This window comes from Sebastes fasciatus, chromosome 10, assembly GCF_043250625.1.
Source record: "Sebastes fasciatus isolate fSebFas1 chromosome 10, fSebFas1.pri, whole genome shotgun sequence".
Classification (NCBI taxonomy): domain Eukaryota; kingdom Metazoa; phylum Chordata; class Actinopteri; order Perciformes; family Sebastidae; genus Sebastes; species Sebastes fasciatus.
In genome coordinates, this window is record NC_133804.1 from 17,724,223 (window position 1) to 17,744,840 (window position 20,618).

At 40.0% G+C, this 20,618-nt stretch overlaps 2 protein-coding genes across 2 annotated transcripts; both read right to left on the bottom strand.

Moving 5' to 3' along the window:
• Nucleotides 1-1,159: 1,159 nt before the first annotated feature.
• LOC141775369 (sodium/potassium/calcium exchanger 3-like) lies at nucleotides 1,160-15,504 on the bottom strand. The gene is made up of 17 exons (XM_074648673.1): nucleotides 14,633-15,504; nucleotides 13,514-13,594; nucleotides 11,524-11,600; nucleotides 10,532-10,606; nucleotides 10,057-10,141; nucleotides 9,050-9,153; nucleotides 8,816-8,890; nucleotides 8,153-8,178; nucleotides 7,971-8,024; nucleotides 7,745-7,881; nucleotides 7,336-7,424; nucleotides 4,697-4,964; nucleotides 4,116-4,282; nucleotides 3,917-4,031; nucleotides 3,120-3,232; nucleotides 2,284-2,349; nucleotides 1,160-2,041 (listed from the first exon to the last, which is right to left on the bottom strand). The coding sequence occupies exons 1-17, from the start codon at nucleotides 14,739-14,741 to the stop codon at nucleotides 1,931-1,933; spliced, it is 1,752 nt and encodes a 583-aa protein (XP_074504774.1). The 5' UTR covers nucleotides 14,742-15,504; the 3' UTR covers nucleotides 1,160-1,930.
• Nucleotides 15,505-15,655: 151 nt separating this feature from the next.
• Nucleotides 15,656-19,525, bottom strand: LOC141775370 (uncharacterized). The gene is made up of 12 exons (XM_074648674.1): nucleotides 19,511-19,525; nucleotides 18,968-19,023; nucleotides 18,730-18,888; nucleotides 18,322-18,433; nucleotides 17,319-17,369; nucleotides 17,122-17,199; nucleotides 16,954-17,010; nucleotides 16,733-16,792; nucleotides 16,536-16,600; nucleotides 16,287-16,440; nucleotides 15,973-16,031; nucleotides 15,656-15,881 (listed from the first exon to the last, which is right to left on the bottom strand). The coding sequence occupies exons 2-12, from the start codon at nucleotides 18,988-18,990 to the stop codon at nucleotides 15,695-15,697; spliced, it is 1,005 nt and encodes a 334-aa protein (XP_074504775.1). The 5' UTR covers nucleotides 18,991-19,023; nucleotides 19,511-19,525; the 3' UTR covers nucleotides 15,656-15,694.
• Nucleotides 19,526-20,618: the final 1,093 nt, after the last annotated feature.

Genomic DNA, 20,618 nt, shown 5'->3' on the forward strand with positions numbered 1-20,618 from the left:
GAGTTCACCAAAAGTTTAACCTTGCAAGGCTTTTACTATCAAATGCTCTATAGATAGTGCATCCATTTTTCCCCTCACATTTGTGGTGGTGCGGTATGTCAAAAAAAGTAAAAACATTTTTTTTAAAAAGTCATAGTATAGTATATTGAAAATGTGATTAAAAAATGTATAGTATAGTATGTCGAAAGAAGTGATAAAAAAGTAATAGTAGGCTATAGCATGTCAAAAAGGGTCTTGGGGATAGTAAGTTGAGAAAAGTCATAGAGAAGCATATCGAGTCATAATATAGTATGTCGAAAAAAAAACAAAATGTCCTAATGTATGTTGGAAAAAGTAAAAAAAAGAAAGAAAAAAAAGTCAAAGTATAGTATGTCAAAAATGTGATTTAAAAAAAGTCATAGTATAGTATGTCAAAAATGTGATAAAAAATAATAACATAGTACGTCTAAAAAAGTCATAGTATAGTATGTTGAATAAAGTAAGAAAAAAAGTTGTCAAAAAAGGCATAGTATAGCATATCAAAAAAGTCCTTAAAAAGTCTATGTCAAAAAGGTCACACTATTGTATGTCAAAAAAAGTCCTTAAAAATCATAATATAGTTTGTGAAAAAAGGGGAAAAAATCATGGTATGGTATGTCTAGTATGTCTAAAAAAGTCATAGTGTAGTATGTTGGAAAAAGTAGGGAAAAAATAAATGTCATAGTATAGTATGTAAAAAAAAGTGCTAAAAAGTATTTTTTTTGTGTCAAAACAATCATGGTATATTGTTGAAAAAAAGTCATAGTATATTTGTTAAAAAGGCATAGTATAGTATGTCGAAAATAGTCTTAAAGTGTCATAGTATAGTCTTTAAGAGTCATTGAGGATTGTACTGTGTGCGGGAAATTGAAGTTGTGATGTGTTTTTTTTAAAGCCTTTTATTCTTTTGTTTTCCTTTAATTTAGTAATTCAATAGATAACACATTTTATAATGTACATGCAACCTTTTTCATAGGTCCGAGTTTTAAATGCATCCTTCTCCATTTGCATAACTCAGTCAAACTGTTGGGAAAGCGTTGAGTTTTACACTACTTTGGTTTGATTCTTCATCTGTAGCTCTAATTCTTGTCTTATTTATTCATTTTAAGTGCAAATGAAGGAAATGAACAAAAGAGAAACCTCACAGAACAAAACATTTTATTTCACTCAACAACACACACTCAAGGACTCTCTCCAAACAGACATTCAAAAACACCTTGTAGCATACAGTCCCCTTTGTTTCAGCACAAAAACACCACCTCTCTGCTGAGAAACTTTGAGGAAAGAGATGGGGGGGGGGCAAGACAACAGTGGCTTAGTGCAATTATCTTGAGCGTGATGATCGGCCATGCTATGCTGTTTAAAACTACAGACACAAAGGCGTGGTGAAAACTGGACCTTAAACTTTACATAAAACAACTTCAAGCACTGAGAAGCAACTACATAAACAAGTGTAATCGTCTGGTAATTGAGGTTACTTGTGGCAGTCATAAAGTATTAATAAGTAAACATGTCACGCTTTGGGATTCCTTATACAATATTCTTGGTTTCAGGATATAAATTCAATACTTTATAAATTTGTTGCGAGACAGTGCATTACCAGTTGGGTCTGATTTCACAAAATCTGGGCTGGAGGTACTCGGTACAAAACTATGTAAAATACTTGTTTATCAAAGGTAAACAATGCAGCTTTCAGGCAGCCGGTGTTGAAGTAACGCTGCTCAAACACGTACAGCCACCGTGAAGTGAAATGAAAATTCATTTGTCCGTACATTTGATGAATAATGGCAGCAGTAAGGGTGGGAAACAAGTCGGACCACTTGTTTGTGCGTCCTATTGTATGGGTCTGTGTGTGTGTGTGTGTGTGTGTGTGTGTGTGTGTGTGTGTGTGTATGAGGAGTGTACGTGACCTCTACAAACTCTCGAAGCTGACGGAGCACAGGAGGAAGATGGCGTAGAGCATTATGAGACAGAGTCCCAGCCTGCGGTCCAACCTCCAGCAGTTCAGATGGACACACAGGACCTGAGGAGGGATGGATGGAAAGAGAAAAAGAGAAAGAGCTTCATTTTCCTCTTTCACTGCCCTAGATATAATTACCTGAGTCTGAAAACAGAGACATGGCCCCTCAGGCCTTGACAGGAATAATATAAGATAAAATCATAGGTAAAGAAAAACAGGCAGCTGATTTTGGTGCAGACTTTGTTCACTCATGAATTTACTGAATCTTAACAACAATGATGTGATAGGATGGGGATGTAACTCACAGTGAGGATGACTGAGGCCAACAGAAGAATCACTGAGTACACCAGGCCTTTGCTGTTGATTGTCACCTACAAACCAGAGATGACAAAGCATTAACATGTGGTTGTAAAGTCACGCAATGATAAATTTCATGTTTACAAAGTTCATTCAAGGTGTTTTTCTATATTTAATTACAGTAGTTAACTTAATTTTGGCCTCGACTACATTCACGTCGGCTTCATTTCTACTTTGAAATGCTGAACAATATTGAGACAAGATTTCTTTTACAGAAGTACTTTGGGGTGGCATTTTATATAAAGTATATATTTATATATATATATATAGAACAGTGTTGTTGCTTTTAAAAAGTGCAATTATTTTGCCTTGATTATTTTAGCTTCTGATTCCTGTATGTTTTGTGTCTGTTGTTGTGCTTTGGTATGTTTTTCATTGTGATGTTCGGTCCCCGTTTGTACATGTATATGAAACTTCCTATTTGCTGCCCATCTTGAACAGGACTCCCTGTCCGATGAGATATTGTATCTCAATGGGGTCTTTCTGGTTTATATAAATTAAATATATATATTTATATATTAAATAAATATATATATATAAATATATATATATATATATATATATACTGCTACTGGAGTTATATGTCAGTAAACTGATTATGTTCTGCAGTAATTTACCAAGTAAAGCTTTTGCAATAAAAATGAACATATGGTGTTTTCTCCGTATATTCAGTAGACAGAGAGACAGGGGATAATAACCAAAAATATATATCGCTATCTTTTTAGGAGCATGGGTCAAGTCAGGTTTATAAGATATCAGGTAGAGAAACCGGTTGTTGTGTTACCACTGAGCCGTAGCTCACGATGAGAGTCCTCAGCATCCAGGGGAAGCCCAGACCCAGCAGCACGTCAAAGATATTACTGCCAATGGAGTTGGACACGGCCATGTCTCCCATCCCTGCAACATTTGACATACAGTATACACACACGGTGAAAATCATGTGGAAAATATGTAGCGCGAAGGCATTCAAATGACATCCAGTCAAACAGCTTGAGCCTTTCAGGTTTCGGTCAAGAATGAACCTGATTTAGTTTTGTAACATAACAAAATGTGCAAAAAAAAGCTAGGTGGTATAAATGATCCAGCAATGTAAATATGTGTTGAGACAGACAACACATGTGTGTACATGTGCACCCCACGAAATAAAAATGCAGCTGGTATCAAGAAATGTAACATGGATGTCAGATCACTTTGATCTTTTTTATTGGGCAGCAACCCTCGTATTTATGCACGTATTGTCGAAAAAATATAGACTTGAAGCGTAAATAAAGGCCTCAGTTCAGGTTGCGGTTACGTGAGACACAGATGAGATGGAGCCGTGCAGACAGCTGCTGCTGCTGCACAGATTAAAATGAAATCTGTAGAATTAAAAAACACTTCCGACACCCTCCAGTCTGGACACACACGGGCTGGACGGGAATGACTGAACCGTATTTTTTACTGTGCTGCAATATAGGGTCCTTATGATGGGCATACAGGGATTCGCAACCTTAAAAAGAAAGTGGGACAGGGCCGTAAAGAGTGTGTGTGGGGGGGTGGGTGGGGCATGGTGCATCCACACACACGCACACACACACACACCTTGTCGTGCGACGATGAGGCTGGCGATGCAGTCAGGGACGCTGGTGCCGGCTGCCAGAAAAGTGATGCCCATGATGACTTCTGGGATTCCAAATGTGTAGCTGATTATGGTCACCTAGACAGAAACACAGAGGTATAGAGGCTGTGTATATTTATGCGTGTGTGTGCGTTTGTGCCAGTGCATTAGTGTGCTTCGTACCATCCAGACCATGAGGTAGGAGTAGAGGGCTATCCAGAGCGTGGAGGACAGGAAGGTGAGCAGGTACCAGCGCTCCCACTGCGGCAGGTTACAGTCGGGGATGGTGAAGTGAAGCAGGACGCTTATGGGCCAAGAGAGCAGCCACTTCAGACGCACACACCAACCATCTGAGGAAATGATGAAAACACACACACACACACACACACACACACACACACACACACACACACATGTGCACATAAGTTTCCCCACAGGGATCATTACAGATTCATCCAAACTTCTAAATTATTCATGTGGCACGGCCTGTGAATCTTAGTATCATCCCTTTTTAATTAGCTCCATTAGCAATGAATCCATCTCTAACACTGGGAGACATCAGAAGCAGGTGAAAAGAGGACAAAGAGGAAGCAGTTATGTTTGCTACAGTAGCGTCATTGATTTAAGTCTGAGTTAGGATTGATTAAAAACCTGCTTGTTGCTTTAACAAAAGAGTCGTCAGTTAGAACCTGAGAGATTCTGTAGCTTTCTGTAGCTTCGGCAACGTCTGCATAATAATGTGTTTGATTTCATTCACCACTCACCTGGCAGGACGAATGGCTTGAAAGGCGTGTCCTCCTCCTCTCCTTCCTCCTGCTCTTCCTCCTCCTCCTCTTCCTCTTTAAGCTGTGCTCCCCCACCCGTCTCCCTGCCTGTCTCTTTACCCGTCTCCCTCTCTCCGTCAAGCGGCTGCCTGTCTCCCTCTGCCGCCGTCCCGTTCTCCCTCCCCCACGGCCCGTTAGCACCCAAACCTTCCTCCCCTGAAGCTCCCCCCTCCTCTAGGCCACCCCGGGCCCGAATCAGCCTCTGCCTCTGTGGTTTGGGAGGGAGTGAGGGTGAAAGTCAAAGAAAAAAAGAAAGAAGGAAATGGAAAAAGGAAACAACATGACATGAGAAATTACTTCATCTGACTGCAGCTAACAATATGAGAAGTGGCAGGAGGAGAGATCGGGCAGCCAGGCATGTCCTCACATTCACCAGAGGGGATTTGGAAAGCATTGATTGGGGGCATGGCAGAGAGCAGGGGCGGCAGCGCAAGTCACACTTTAATTTGGTACTGGAAATGGCAAGCACACATGCAGGAGAGCCGAGAGAGTGAGGAAGCCGATTTGCAGATTGAGTTCTTGTCTGCTTTTGTGTCTGGGATAATATTATGCATTAGGCAGCAGTCTGTGTGTGTGTGTGTGTGTGTGTGTGTGTTTGTTTGTGGCAGCGAACAGGATGTTGTTTGATATGACATTAAAATCTATCTCCCCATCTTTGTCCACCTGCAAACCTCCTGCACAAAAACTGCGCTGAGTAGTATCTGGCTATTGATAAATCTACTACCAAGTTTAACAATCAATATGGACACTAAAAGCATAATTACCATAAACAAATAACTCCACCACCAAGCTGAAATGGCAGCAACTAAATGCAATGGGAGTTTTCTTCCAGCACAAACGGAGATACGGCTAAAAGAAAATAACATCTACGCTTCTTTACAGTAAAGAAAGCAACAATGAGTAAACGACATTCTCTTTTTTTCAATAAGTCAATATAATGCCGCTCTTTGTTTTCTGCTATGACTAAATAGCGTCAGTTAGTTTAGCATAATCAGATATTTCCCATTGTAAACTATGAATACTACTAACTCTGAAACACACATTTCTCCATGTACTGTATACATATAAATTAGGGCTGTCAATCAATTGAAATATTTAATCGCGATTAATCGCATGATTGTCCGTGATTAATCGTGATTAATCGTGATTAATCGTGATTAATCGTGATTAATCGTGATTAATCGTGATTAATTGCAAATTAATCGCATATTTTTTTATCTGTTCAAAATGTATCTTTAAGGGAGAAGTATTTAATACTCTTATCAACATGGGAGTGGTGCAAATATGCTTCCTTTATGCAAATGTATGTCTATATTTATTATTGGAATTCAGTTAACAACACAAAAAAATGACTAATATTGTCCAGAAACCCTCACAGGTACTACATTTAGCATAAAAATATGCTCAAATCATAACATGGCAAACTGCAGCCCAACAGGCAACAACAGCTGTCAGTGTGTCAGTGTGCTGACTTGACTATGACTTGCCCAAAACTGATTATCATAAAGTGGGCATGTCTGTAAAGGGGAGACTCGTGGGTACCCATAGAACCCATTTTCATTCACATATCTTGAGGTCAGAGGTCATGACATTTTTTCCTCGCCAAAATTTAGCGCAAGTTTGGAGCGTTATTTAGCATCCTTCTCGACAAGCTAGTATGAAATGGTTGGTACTGATGGATTCCTTAGATTTCTAATTTCATATGATCGATTGCGTTAATGCACTAGAGAAATTAGTAGCACTACAACTAATTTGTGTTAACGCGTTATTATTGCGTTTAACTTTGACAGCCCTAATATAAATTAAATATGTAAAAGGCCCTAAAACTGTTTTTTGGTAGTTATGTTTCAGCTTGTGATGCTACAGTGACTTACGTAAGTTTTAATGGTGCAACACATAGACTGTATATAAAGATGAACGACATGACAGCTCCCCAAAAGTGAAGCCAAAACAGCTTGATCGCCCCCTGGTGGCTGGTTGCTATATAGGTCATAAAGCCCGCCCCCTCCATGTTAGCGGATGGGACATGGGCCAAACTAAAAAATCTAAGTAAATACATTTTTCCCAAGAATAGTTTTTGTCATTTGAAGTGTTACTTATCACGCTGCTTTATGTGCAAGTGTTCATTTTTCGAATAAGTTTGGTTTTAATGACTTATTTGATACTATAAAAAGGGTTCTGAGACGTCATGATTGACAGCTGTGTAATGTAGCAGCTAGGTGGCTAACGCTAGCAAGCTGCGGCTGTGCTCGGCATGCGATTGGCTCACAATAAATAAAGAAACTAGCAAGTAGTTACAAGGAACTTTACGACACAAACTTAGGAACAGATTTACAAATAGCTGGTGCAACCCAGTTCAGGTACACGAGGGTGAGCGCAGTGATCCTTCATCATATAGATACAGATACAGATTTAAATACCCACCAACCTAGCCGAAAACCCCCCAGGGGAACTTGACGTTATGTGAAGGGTGCGGGTGCGGGGTGCGTGCAGTGTACCTCGTTGATGACCATGCGTCCTGCCATGCGCAGGCGGGTGAAGGGGGGGAAATGCGGGGTGATGAGAAGGCGGAGGCTTGCCTCTGAGAAGGAGAGTTGATGGGGGTGCAGGTTCAGCAGCTCATCCACCATCACCACCCCCGAGTCCTGGCCGGCCACCACACATGACTCTGGGGGGAATAGATGGAGGTTAGCAGGAGATATCAGTGGAAAGGAGAAATAAGACGGATGGTAAACGATATTCAGCAGACAAACAAGAACACAAAGAGGACAGAGTGATAGACAAAAAATGGAGAGCAAATCTTGTCCATCAAAGTGGTCTAGTTCTATTTCAGCCTGTTTGGAAATCCTCAGGGGAACAGAAATGGATTTGACTGGCAGCCTAAACTGTGTCACTAGGTCTGTTGAACGCTGCTCAGAGACTGAGGGAAACTTCTTCATGTTTTGGATGTACACATGCACACACACGTACAAAAACGAGCTCCTGCACCTGGCTTCAGCGGCACCATGTCGTTGTCACAGTCTCCAACGTTTCCGACAGCAGTCGTCCGTCGCAGGCTGCTTAGACACGGCTGACCTGCCCGACTGAAGTGTCTCTCTACCAGGCTGCACAGAGATCTGTTGAACCTACACACACACACACACACAAAGATGTTGTGTCTTTAGTAGCGCGCGGTGGCTCGATACCAACAGGATGGAAATGTGAAGAGACTCACTTCATGATGATTATGTAGATTCCGTACGTGGACATCAGGATGATGGTCTCCCACCTGAAACATGCACACAAACACAAACATAGATTTTCATAAATACCATATTCGTTACAATGACAGTCAGCTATCTTGCAAACTGATATCCAAACCACAGCTGAATTGTAATAGTTTCATTACAATCTTACCACATGACTTTTTCATCATAGATCACCTGCAACAACAATGAAAATATACTTTAATTACACCTCCAAAACATCTCATCAAAGGAATATAAAAAAAGGATTGATTGGCTAATATCGGTCAATATATTGACTCGTATTAGCTCATTACATCTTGGTTACAATTCTTAAAACAAACACATGAATAATGTTTTTGTTATGTTCATGTAAAAGAAATTGACTGACAGGATAATGAATGAATACTGGCCACAAAAATCCAGTATCGTCAAATAATAATATTGTATGAAGTTAGTAGTTTCTCTTTAGAGGTGGCTATATATACTATAGTTTGTTGTCTTGTAAATGTAAGAGTTAACCCATTTGTGTCCAAAGACTATACTTAATAAAATGCCACAACTTTTGTTCTGATTGGGTAAGAATCTAACAGCACAACTTTGAAATTTCATCAAATTTCAACATCACATGAGAAAATCACAATTTGAAAAAAAACAATGGAGCTTATTGCAAAAACAGTAGTGCCCAAAAGTATGATAAAATAAACAACTCACTTTTCAGTCAAACGGTTTGACCGATTTTGAAAATTTCAAGAAAATTTCAAAGAAAATTTCAGTTATGAGCACAAATGAGTTAAAGTATGTAAAGATGATAATTAACTGGAGGATTTCTCACCAGGATAAGCAGAATAATGGACAGGATGTAGAAGGAAGAATCACGAAACAAAGGCCACCAGCTCAGAGAGATGGGCTGGAAAGAGACACATTTGAATTAGTTCAAAACAAGCAAATGGTGTTAGATGTAATTATGTGAAAAAAAAGCTTAAAAGTATTTATTTGCTTTTATATTTAATGAGTTTTATTAGTTCAGAAAAGGTGAGATTAGCCCTCCGTTTAGCGTTAGTTGTACCTGTCCAGCGAAGATGCCACAGAGGCCGATGATGACCAGGATGTTAAAGACGGCTGATCCAACGATAGTACCCACACCCACGTCTCCTTTTGTGATAAACACCCCTAAAACCACAGAACAGGGAAGAGCAAGCTATAAATCATCAGCAAAAAATAATCTAATGGGGCAAATATTGAATCTTCGGTGCGGCTGTGGCTCAGGATCCCCTGCTCATCCAGTCTGCATGTCGAAGAGTCCTTGAGCAAGATACTGAACACCAAATTGCTCCCGAAGGCTGTGCCATCAATATGTGAGTGAGCAGTTAGATTAGATCCTGATGAGCAGGTTAACACGTTGTATGGCAGCCTCTACCATAAGTGTGTGATTGGGTGAATGTTGACATGTAAAGCGCTTTCAGTGTTCATAGAAAAGTGCCACAGATATCTTTTATCTTTTGCTCCTCATGTGGAATGTTCTCTGCAATATTGCCTAAAGTCACTCAAGTACTTATCAAAGCCAGCCTTTTTTCTTTTGAGAATAAAATACATTATTTAAGAAGCAATATATGAGGACATGTCCTTAAGCCACATGAGTTTTAGAATAAAAGTTTTCATTCTTACAAATCACAACAATCCATTTGTTTCAAGGCCGTTTTAATAAGCTGTATGATACGTCTTCTATCAACAGTAGCAGTATCCAGGATAAATCCACAATACTGTTCTAGTTTCTCATAGTTACAAAATATGTATTCAATGGTTTCTGTCTCTGTTTCATATCTGGGCCAAACTTTCCAAACACTGAGCACAACGTCCTTCTTTTGTCTAAATTTCACCCTGTAAGCTTTGATGTCATCGATGCCAAAGCCTGGATTTAAAAAAACAAAACAATCTCAAATTGTATTTGTTCATCTAAGTCCACATTTACCGAAACCCTAATGATTTGTGAAACAAAACACTGGAGCAATGATGGACCAATCATTGGGTTAACTCATTAGAGTGATTTATTGATTAGACTAGCGCCATACTGACCAATCAGAGAGGTGAAGAGCTCGGGGGCGGAGCTCCCAGCTGCCATGAAGGTTGCCCCGGCAACATCCTGACTGAGCTGAAGGTTCTGGAGGACGGAGGAAGACGGGTTTAAACAGATTAAAGGATGAAGCTGGTGATATTGTATATGTTTATTATTATCAACCAATCCCAAAACAATAGATCTATACTGATCCTACTAATGAGCCTGTTTATCTAAAGCACAGATGGGGAAGGCAGAAAGTAGTGATAGATCTGGACTAATGCATTGTTGGTTAACGTCTTTTCCTGGCAAATATACAGTAAGAAAAAAAAACCATCCTTATCCTTTAAAGATTTTGAGGTAAAGAAAATAAACAGATGGTAAAAATCCCAGTTAACACCTGAAAAGACAACATTAACTATCTAATTGTAGACAAACTATGCTATATGTCCTACGTGATTTTATTTATTTATCAGATATGTCTTTGGTTCATACCTCTGATACTTTTTCCAGTGATGGCACAAAGTAAACGTCACACACGATGGCCAGTGCATGAAACATGTAGATAGCCTGTGAAATACAGGAGACACATTATTGGCCACATGGCTTATATAAAACGCGTCTGTGTGTGATAGAGGGTAACTTCGGTATTTTTCAACCTGGACCCTATTTTCTCATGTTTTTGTGTCTAACTGACTATTAGGGACAACTTCTGAAATTGGTCCAGCATTGAGGGAGAGCGCTGCAGACGGCAGCTGCTCACAGGCTGCAATATGGTGCTATTGGGCCAAGCTGGCACCGTCACTGACTTCCACTAAAAAGTGCTTGTTTTTGCAAGGCTCTCTTTGTTATTATAAGTGTCTGACATAATGAAAAAGAGTCTCGCTCAAGGAGAGGTCTCGTTCTGAAATCTGGCGAGGTGACGTGTTGCTGGAAGACGACAGTGGAATAGTGGAATACATCCATGGTGGAAACGCGAGTGCCAGCCGGGCAGAGTTTGTTGTGTTGTAGCTTAGTGTTATCTAAAAGATTTTCAATGTCATGTCTGAATGTTTAGATGATTTCGACAATGTGGATGAGGTCTTTGAATTCGATGGCTGCCTGTATTTATTTGAGCCAGAGAATACGGATATTCAGATTTCACAACGAGACTTCTCCTTGAGCGAGACTTAGACACAATAACAGATGAAGCGAAAGGTAATGAAAACGGTTTTATTTCTCTGTAGGCTCCTTTCCATAATGTTGTCAGACACTTATAATAACAATTGACGCCGCTCACTTGCCCTCGCAGCTTGTTTCACGGCTGCCAGTTACAGCGCTCTCCCTCAATACTGGACCAATTCTAGAAATTGTTGTCCCCATTAGTCACTTTGACACAAAAACATGGGGAAATTAAGGGTTGAAAAATACTGAAGTTACCCTTTAATGCAACAAAATGAATCTTCCCTCATTTCAAATTCTGGCTTTCAGGCAGAGCCGATACTCACACAGAGAACATGAAGGAGTACCGCTCCCTGTCTCCTCTGCTCCATAGTGAAGATGTCTTCAGGAAAATCACTGATAGCTGGAGAAGACATGGACAGAGAGTAAACTAAAGATGCATAAAAATGAAAGAAATTCCTGAACGAGAGCTGAAACGATGTGTGGATTAATTGATTAGTTGATCAAAGAAGAATCAGTCGGGAAAGTATTCTCAGAATCAATTAATCGTTTTGAGACATTTTCAAAGCAAAAATGCCAAACATCTCAAGTTCCAGCCTCTCAAATCAGAAGATGTGTTACTAATCTGTCTCTCCATGGGCTCCCTGTAACTTCTAGGATTGAATTTCAAATTTCAAATAAAAGGTATTACACGGTCGGGCACTTCTGTATTTAAAGGAAGCCCCAGAGAGGAGCCCCAGGTCTTCAGAGCAGGGAAGCTGAAAACTAAAGGTGATCATGATTTTACTATTCTTTGTCTTATGTGATTGTAAACTGAATATCATTTGGGTTTTGAACTGTTGGTCAAACAAAACCATGCGGCCATTTGATGACAATGCATGCCTCAGGAAATTACAATAGGCATATTTTTATTTTATTATTTATTAATGGAGAAAAATAATCCGCAGATTAATCAGTAATGAAAATAATCGGAATTTGCAGCTCTACCCTGAACCTTACAGTCACTTGTGTGTGCACGTGTGAAATGTGTGTGTGTGTGTGTGTGTGTATGACTTTATTGGATGTGTGTCTGGTGGTATCCCCTAGCAACAAGGGCTGAGACAGCTTGAGGTTAAAGTGGTGAACACAGTCATGTGACTACACCGGTTCAGTTGCATTATAAGTTTGTTTTCCGCCCACTTTTTGTTTTAAAGCCAACCTTCAGAGGCTTTTAATTTGGATGAGTCAGACGATGCATCGCAACTACGCTCTTTCCAACTGTAAGGCAGTGTTTTGCTAGACTGCACCGTCAAACAAATGCCACAGCTCACTGCACCATAAAAACAGCTTTTGCTACGAGGCAGTTCAAAACAACAATAACCTGGGAAGCTGCAGCCTCCCAAGTGACTTTCTGATTTATTGTGAGTCAACCTCAACTGAAGATAAAAGTAACAAACATGCGAGTGAAACAAGTGTGACTAAAGTGGACGAGATCCTGCACAGAGGCATCATTGTGCAGTTAGAGGCTAACGTGCATCATGTGTAGGGATGGACACACAGATATGGTGTGATATTATGACGATCTGTCACATGATTTTAGTTTGGATGCAGATCAAACGATATATTTTTATCACCAAGAAGATGGTGCTCTTGAAAATAGCATAATGGTAATAAGAAAAAATGTGTTTGAGGCCTTGAAGTTAATCTGTACTGTATTTCCCCCAAGGCAGTTTCTCTAGCTCAATATATGCAGCTTTTTATTCTCTGTAATTGGCTACAAAAATCTCTTCATCTCACATCAGACCGTAAGATGCTGTCACTGTTTCTCTCAGTCTTTTCAAAAACAGCCAAATAGATCTAAGCACACACGAGCGATGAGAGGCCGCTAATCAGCAGGTCATGACAGCAGAGCAGGCACTTTGAACAGCTCCAGATGCAACACGCCATCCAACCACAAATTCAGCATTCAGTTTCCTAGCAACCGGGTCCCCTCAAAGGCCTAACTGTGTTTAAACATCTAGATGTGCAGAGTTTGAAGAAATGAAGGATGAGGTGGAGCGGAGAGGTAGCCAGGTCGATGCACAGAGGAGATAGACACTCTCTCACTGTCTTACTTACTGACCCACTAAGATCATCACAGTGATTATTAGCCTGGTCATTCATTACTGCATGAATATCCAAAACCCAAACTTAAATCTAGGGCCCCGTTGATGGTTAAAAAGGGATCTCAGTCCAACTCAACACGCTCACAAGTGACTGCATTTTTTTGTAGGGATAAAACAGAAGAAATGATCTTGCCTGCCTCATTGACACATATAAACACACACGTGGTCTTACTGTCAGTCTGGTTGTCATCTTTCTGGATGAGCTCTCTCTTGGACAAGGAGATGCCAGGATCCACAGTGGGTGCATGGGAGCCTAAAAAAGAGGGATTGACATATAAATGTAAACACTACTGATAAAATATATATGATATCTTATGAGTGTTTGTGAAATACAGTATACCCAACTTTAAGGCGTTTATTTTTGTCTAAAAACACTCTTTCTTAAAAAAAGAAAACTCTAAAAGATGGCCCCAATCAATTCATCCACTGTCATTTTTTTGGCAACAATTTGGTACCAACACTACAATAACAGATATGCCAAGTAGAAATACTGGTTCTGCACAACATGAGGCCACAATAAATTGGGCTTCAAGGACAACATTTGAACACTTTTGAGCTGTGGTTTAACATAAGTAAATGCATGCTTCATCCTTATAGGCAGTGCATATCAAAGGAATTAGTAGAGATGTTGCCTGACTTTAGCTGAAAATGTGAGAACATGCTGCACAGTTGTACGAAACATACAGTGGAACGTTTTGTTGGACAACATGCACTACATATTTAACCAAAAAAATGACTTTTACTCATAGTTCACACCCTGTTTTTACACCCTGACTATAGATATTTTTTTGCGATTCATTAAATAGTTGACAACTAATCGATTAATCATTGCAGCTCTACTGTAGAGCTTCCCTTACATCACATACACAGTAGAGCTGCAGCGATTAGTCCATTAATTGATTGAATCAGCAACTTTTGTTAAGTGAAATCTTTTCATTTTGGAAGCAAAAAAAAAGCACAAAATCCTGTTTTCAGCTTCTCAGATGTGGAAATTTGATGCATTTTCTTGTCTTTAACAGTATAGAAAAATGAATATCTTTGGGATTTGAGCTGTTGGTCAGCAGCCCAAAAATATCTCTAGTCAGAGATATTTTTGGGCTGCAAATGTGAAAGAAAAAAATGAAAATTGCAAAGATAAATGGTTAATTCTGATTAGCTAAATTACCTGTATTATTACTACAATCTAACATTTAAATAATGTGATTTGCATGCATAGACAACACAAGTATCGAATGAGTTTTGTGCAGATGAAATCTTGACATTTTGATGTAATTTTCCCCTCGAGGAGCACCTGTAACATCATTGAAGTTAAATATCCAGGCGGCTGCGAGCAGACCGACTCCACAGACGCAGAACCGCGGGAGGAGGCGCGTCTGTCTCGGTCTCCTCGGCGCCTTCATCCCGCCAGACGCCGGTTCTCCGGTTCTCCGCTCACCAGAACATGGTACCACCAACACCGCTGTATATACTCCTCCTCACAGAGCCAGACTGGATCAAACTGGCCTCTCTTTTTTCCGATTTATCAGCTATTTTAGCTCTGGGCTCCATCCACGATGCAGGAGGATGTTTGATAGACTCGGCCTGTCATCAGCATCTCAGCACCAACGCAGCATCAGCATCTTCCAGCTCAAACACAATGAATCATCAGCCAGCTCCAGTATAAAAAAACACATCTCTCTATTCAGACCGTCCTCTGGTTTCCTCCTGCCCTACATCTGATCCCCTACTTTATGATTCTCCGTATGGGAGGGGGTGTTTATTTCCTCAAGTCACACAGATAAGACCACCAGGGAGAAGCCTTCATATGGGAGGGGCTGACTGGAGAGAGATGGGAAGACATGGGAGCATAATATAGGCCTGCTTGTATGCACTTTTACTGGTGCATGTAAGGAGAAAAATAATTGTCAAGATGTATAATGTTGGAGTGAAAGTGATGGACTAATCTGTTAAATGTGTTTCAAAAGGTAATAAGTAACCTAATGGTCTTACTGGCAGACTGGACTTCTACTCTAAGCTATTTCTGGAGGAAAGTCTCTCACAAAAGAACCTCATACTCATCCCACACATCCAAGTCCTTTCAAATTAGACTTTTACTGAAATAATATATAATATTTAATCTAAAAACAAAAGGAAAAGCTTTCCAAATGCAGATGGTTCAGAATCAAATGGGCATTTTTCACTGGAGATATTTTGTTTCAGGGTATTAAATGTATTTTTTTTCATTCATTGTTATAGAACCAATCAGTTATGCAAACTCCTAATAAATGTGCAAAATGATTTATATTCCACATATTCAGCTACAAAACCAGCCAGATAAATGGAGTTAACATGTTTATAAGAGGGAGTGTTTAGATCACACAGCAGGTAAGCCCCAATAATGCACGCTGCAGTAGGGCTGTAACATCAGGCGTGCACCGCTCCACAAGTTTTTGATGGAGGAAAAGTTTCCTGTACAGCTTCTTGACACCACACAGACCAAAACAGTGAGAATGATGACGAACATCAGCAATTGTCTGGCTCTCTCCAAGATCCCTGCACTCCTTAAACAGAGAAACCAGAGGGATGATAGTGAATGAGGAAACATAACGTAACGTGATTCAGAGGCTGTTTTATGATGTGAAACTGGAATACCTTTTGGTTTGAAAGTCTACTGTGACACTTGGAGGTTTCGGCAGCTCCTCACTTTCCTCCTGCAGACACAGTACCAGACATGACTGATCTCCTAATTCCTACATCTACTGTACAGTCACGCAGCTGCTGTCTAACAGGCAAGGGTTTGAATCTGGGTTTTGTAGTGGCACACTCTAGTGGTCACTTGTAGAAGTACAGGATAATCAGTGGTGATAAAATCTACACTCAGTCACTTCACAGGAACTATTGCAGTTTAGGTTTAACTAGGTGTACCTAATAAACTGATAACTGAGTGAAGGAGGGAGAGGACATACATGTCTAAGGTCTGTGGAGTCTGTTTTCACTTCAGCTGAAGAGGCCACTGTTTTCACTTCAGCTGAACAGCCCAGCAGCTTCATTTCCTCTGCGAAGGACAGACAGGGACTGAGCGATCCTCCCTTATCTCCCATCATGTCTTTCACAATAGCGCTGGAAACAAACAGCAGACACACAGAGCAGTATGATGACTCAGTGTACGTCGTGATATTCATTTAAAGCAAGAGGATATTGTGTGTCAGAGTTACAATGAGTCCTCATCCTGTCTGTCCTCCAACTGCTCTCTCAGCTCCTGACTTGTCAGCCTGAGACACTGGAGCAGAGAAACAGACAACAAAACACGCTCGTAACATGAAGACTTTATCTGACAGCGGTCAGTAGCTGAGTGAATACTGTTCTTTCTACTCTTTCTTAACCGAGTAACAATGGATGAGAACATCTTTACCTCTATGATCTTTGAGAAGTCTTCTACCGTTTCCTCCAAGTGCTTTAACTGCAAGTTTTTCTATCACAAACACACACACAAATGAAAACGTGATGTTCAAATAATAAAAGACACAAAAGATGTTTATTCATTGTTGAACTCAAATGAAAAAGACAGATATTTATGAGAAAATCGTGACTTTTTGGTCCTCCGCTGCCTTGTACTGATGTCTCTGTTCCTACCTGATGAATAACCTCGTCCCTACTCTGAAGTCCTAACTGAGCCTCTTCCATTCCACACTGAAGAAACACACGACATAACAAATCAGGAGCTGTTTGCCGATGTAACATGACTGATAGTAGGATGAATGGAGAGAGGAAAAAAACATCTCCCAAGTTCCATGGTTTTACCTCCAGGGTTTGAAGTGCAACGCTGAACTTGCTCAAGCTGATCTTGTCCCGGTCTCTGTCTTGCTGGAGGCTCTTGAGCTGAAAAAGGCAGAATGACATTTAAATGTGCAAAGTGTTTTGACATTTCAGTACCACTTCTAGCTGTAGTATATGATGACAGATCAAAGTTGCTGCGTGAAAAGTAACAGACATCGTACCTCTTCAGTTAGCTTCTTATTCTGTTCCTTCATCATGGTGGATTCCTTCTCCTGCACAAAAATACAACATGAAGGGTTACCTGGAGATATTTAAAATGACAACTATCAGCCTATTTGACTGGTTGAGGTTGAAATGTTTGTCTACCATATACTGTATCTATACTAACGTGACGTCTGATTTTCTTCACTAACTGTGAATGCACTCATGTTTAGATTAAAGCCCTAGCTGGTATTTATCTTATGATTAAAAATCAACAAACTTGCAATCCATAATTTCCGATGAAATCCATAATAAAAAATTCACAAATCTGAAACATAAAATTTTGAAGAGAAATTATCTAGTGGTAAAACTTACTAATTATTATTATTGTCGATTAATCCGATTATTTTCTCAATTAATTGATTAGTTGTTTGGTCTATAAAATGTCAGAAAATGGTGAAAAATGTCAATCAGTTGACTGATTCTGATTCTGAAATCAACAAACTTGCAATTCATGATTTCCGATGAAATACAGTATAAAAAAATAGAAAAATCTGAAACATAAAATTTCGAAGACGAATTCTCTTATTTCTTGTCAAACGTTGCCTAAAAAGTAAAATCCTTGACATATACTTCAGTGTTACTTCATGGGTTTACAAGTGAGATGCCACTACAGTGAGGGGGACTGATATACATCCGCCTACAACCTGGATTAGACTACAGTAAAAGACACAATTTATCAAGTAAAGGATGAGAATATGGTGGTTTCCGAAAAAATTACAAAAATCATTCACATGTTTGTTAAAGTTACTAGTAGCTCTGAGCTCTCCCTGAAGAAACACTGGAATAGAGCAGGGCAATTTATCAATGCGAGAAAAAGTATCATCGAGGATTATGCTTTGCCTGGAGTCATGATTTAGCTCAAATGTGGTCTTAAAAGCGGCATCATATTTGTATTTAATAAGTCTTTTTGAAAACACCAGTAATACATATTGTAACACTACAACACATCTGGTTACTCACCAATTCCTGCATCTTTTTTTCACTGCATCTCTTTTCAGCGAGGTCATCAGCCAGGAGACCGCTGCAAGGCTCTACTTCAACCTGCTGTGCTTCACTGATGATCTTCTCCTGCCTGCAGACATACAAACACATCTACACACTCCTGTTTTTCCACTGTAATATAAAAGTGCTGGTTCAAAAGCACTGAGTGACAAAAAATAACATGGCTGACAAATAACAAAAACATTGAATAATAAAAACAAAATATTGCCAAACATAAAACTCTAAAAATCTGTGTCAAAGACAGCAGGGAGATCAAAGAAACAGATGATTCATGTGCCAAAAGATGATGGCAGTGTTAAGTTTGATAGTCAGACAGTTCAGGGACCCTTCTGCTAATGATGAGTACAATCATATGTGACTACTTACGTTTTCACTTGTTTCCTGAGGACGGCGTTGTCTGAGCGAAGCATTGCCATATCATCATCTGCAACATCCAGCCAGTGCCTCATTTTAACAGTCAGCTCCCTCTGCTGGCTGAGACTGTGATCCTGCTCTGCTATTTTCTCAAGCATCTCCTTTGGTGTCCTACAAACAAGAGAACAAGCTTCATATATTGCTGCTAAGTATCTCAACCAAACGGGTTTATTCAGTGAACATCACTTACATGTTTTCCTCCCTGACATCCATCCTGCTGGAGTGATCCTCCCTGGTGCATGTGATCAACAAATGGTCCATCAAAATTACCATAAAGATTACCATAAGGATTATCATAAGGATTGCAGCACACGCAGCTTTTAAGATATATTTTACATTTTTCTTCCAAACTTTATTTCTTAGAAAATAAAAATGACACATTATGATTATAATATATATATATATATATTTTTTGCCTAAATGTTGCTGACCCCTGCATTAGCCCATAAGGACAATTTCATTATATTAGAAAGGCTATTTTAAAAGTAGCAACTATCCATAACTAATGTTATCATTATCTAACTTAGGTAAAAGCCACGTGTGGATAACCTTAACATTACTTATCTAGCTAACATGCTAACACACGTGTGACTTAGCTACACGCTACCATGTAGTGAACTGTCCTTAATCAAGCATCAAAGTTGACCAAAAGTTATCATAATGTTGCTGTTAAAACTACTAAATGTTTTATACTGATATCCTGATATAAAAATGCCCAACAAAAACGCCTTACCAGCAAGTAAATCCAGACTAATGAGGATACAACAGCTAACTAACTAAATGGTAGTTCTGTCTTCCATGCTGCTTGTGTTGCCAGGTTACCATGCACCTGCACCCATTCTCATTATGACGTCAGACACGCAACGGGTACAGGTGTCCATGGTAACCACTGATGGCAACATCTTCATGTGAGGATGGGTCCAAAAATAGTTTTATAAGATTGTTTTAACCACTAGTTTGAGTCTCTCTTGGTGGTTAATTATTATAAATGTTATGTGTACTTTTTTTTGTCGTTTCTCTGCATTAGAATGAAATCAGCAGGAATGTGAACCAAGTAGATTTGACTGTTTTTTTAAAGGGACTGTTTGTAACTTCTTACACGTATAAATCACGGGGTCGCTCGCGTGTGGCTACGCGGTTCAGACTCAGACCCCAACACAAACTACATGGATCACCGAAGCCTCAAAGTTATAACTAGTGAAGCCCGTCTTGCAAAACAGTGTTGGCCGTGATCGGAGGAAGCAAGGGAGACCGTAGCTTTGGTCTCCAGGGCCAGAGTCTCTGCTCCTCTGCTTGCCTGCCTTCACTCAGCTTGCTCCACCTCAGGTGCATGCGCGCACACTCCACACTGCAGAAGAGTTAGTAGCTCTGAGAATATCTAGTGAATGTACAGTGGACGTTTGTGCAGAAATAACTCCACACCAACAGAGGTTTCCCGTGTCTTGCTCCGCAGCGAGAAACGTTATCGTCTCCGACCGGGTGCTGGTGTCTCCCTTGTTCCCCTCCGGCCGCGGTCGGGAGGCTGAAGCAGGAAAAGCCAACACTAGGATCAGCATTGATTCATGGAGAGACCTTTGTCTGGTCAGCTAACATTACTGCCAAGCAGCTGAAATATAGAGTGATATTGTGGTTTTAGCTGACGTGTGTCGCCTCACTGTTTTGAGCGATGCTCGTTCATGTCTATTTAGAGCGAGCACAAGCGCGAGCCTGACGCTGACTTTCGTTGACTTAACGGCCACAGCTGTCGCTGTTAACAAGCATTTCTGACAAACAGTCCCTTTAACTCAAGCATGCATGTTTAAAATTATTGGAACTGCAGAAAATACTTTTCAAATCCAAAG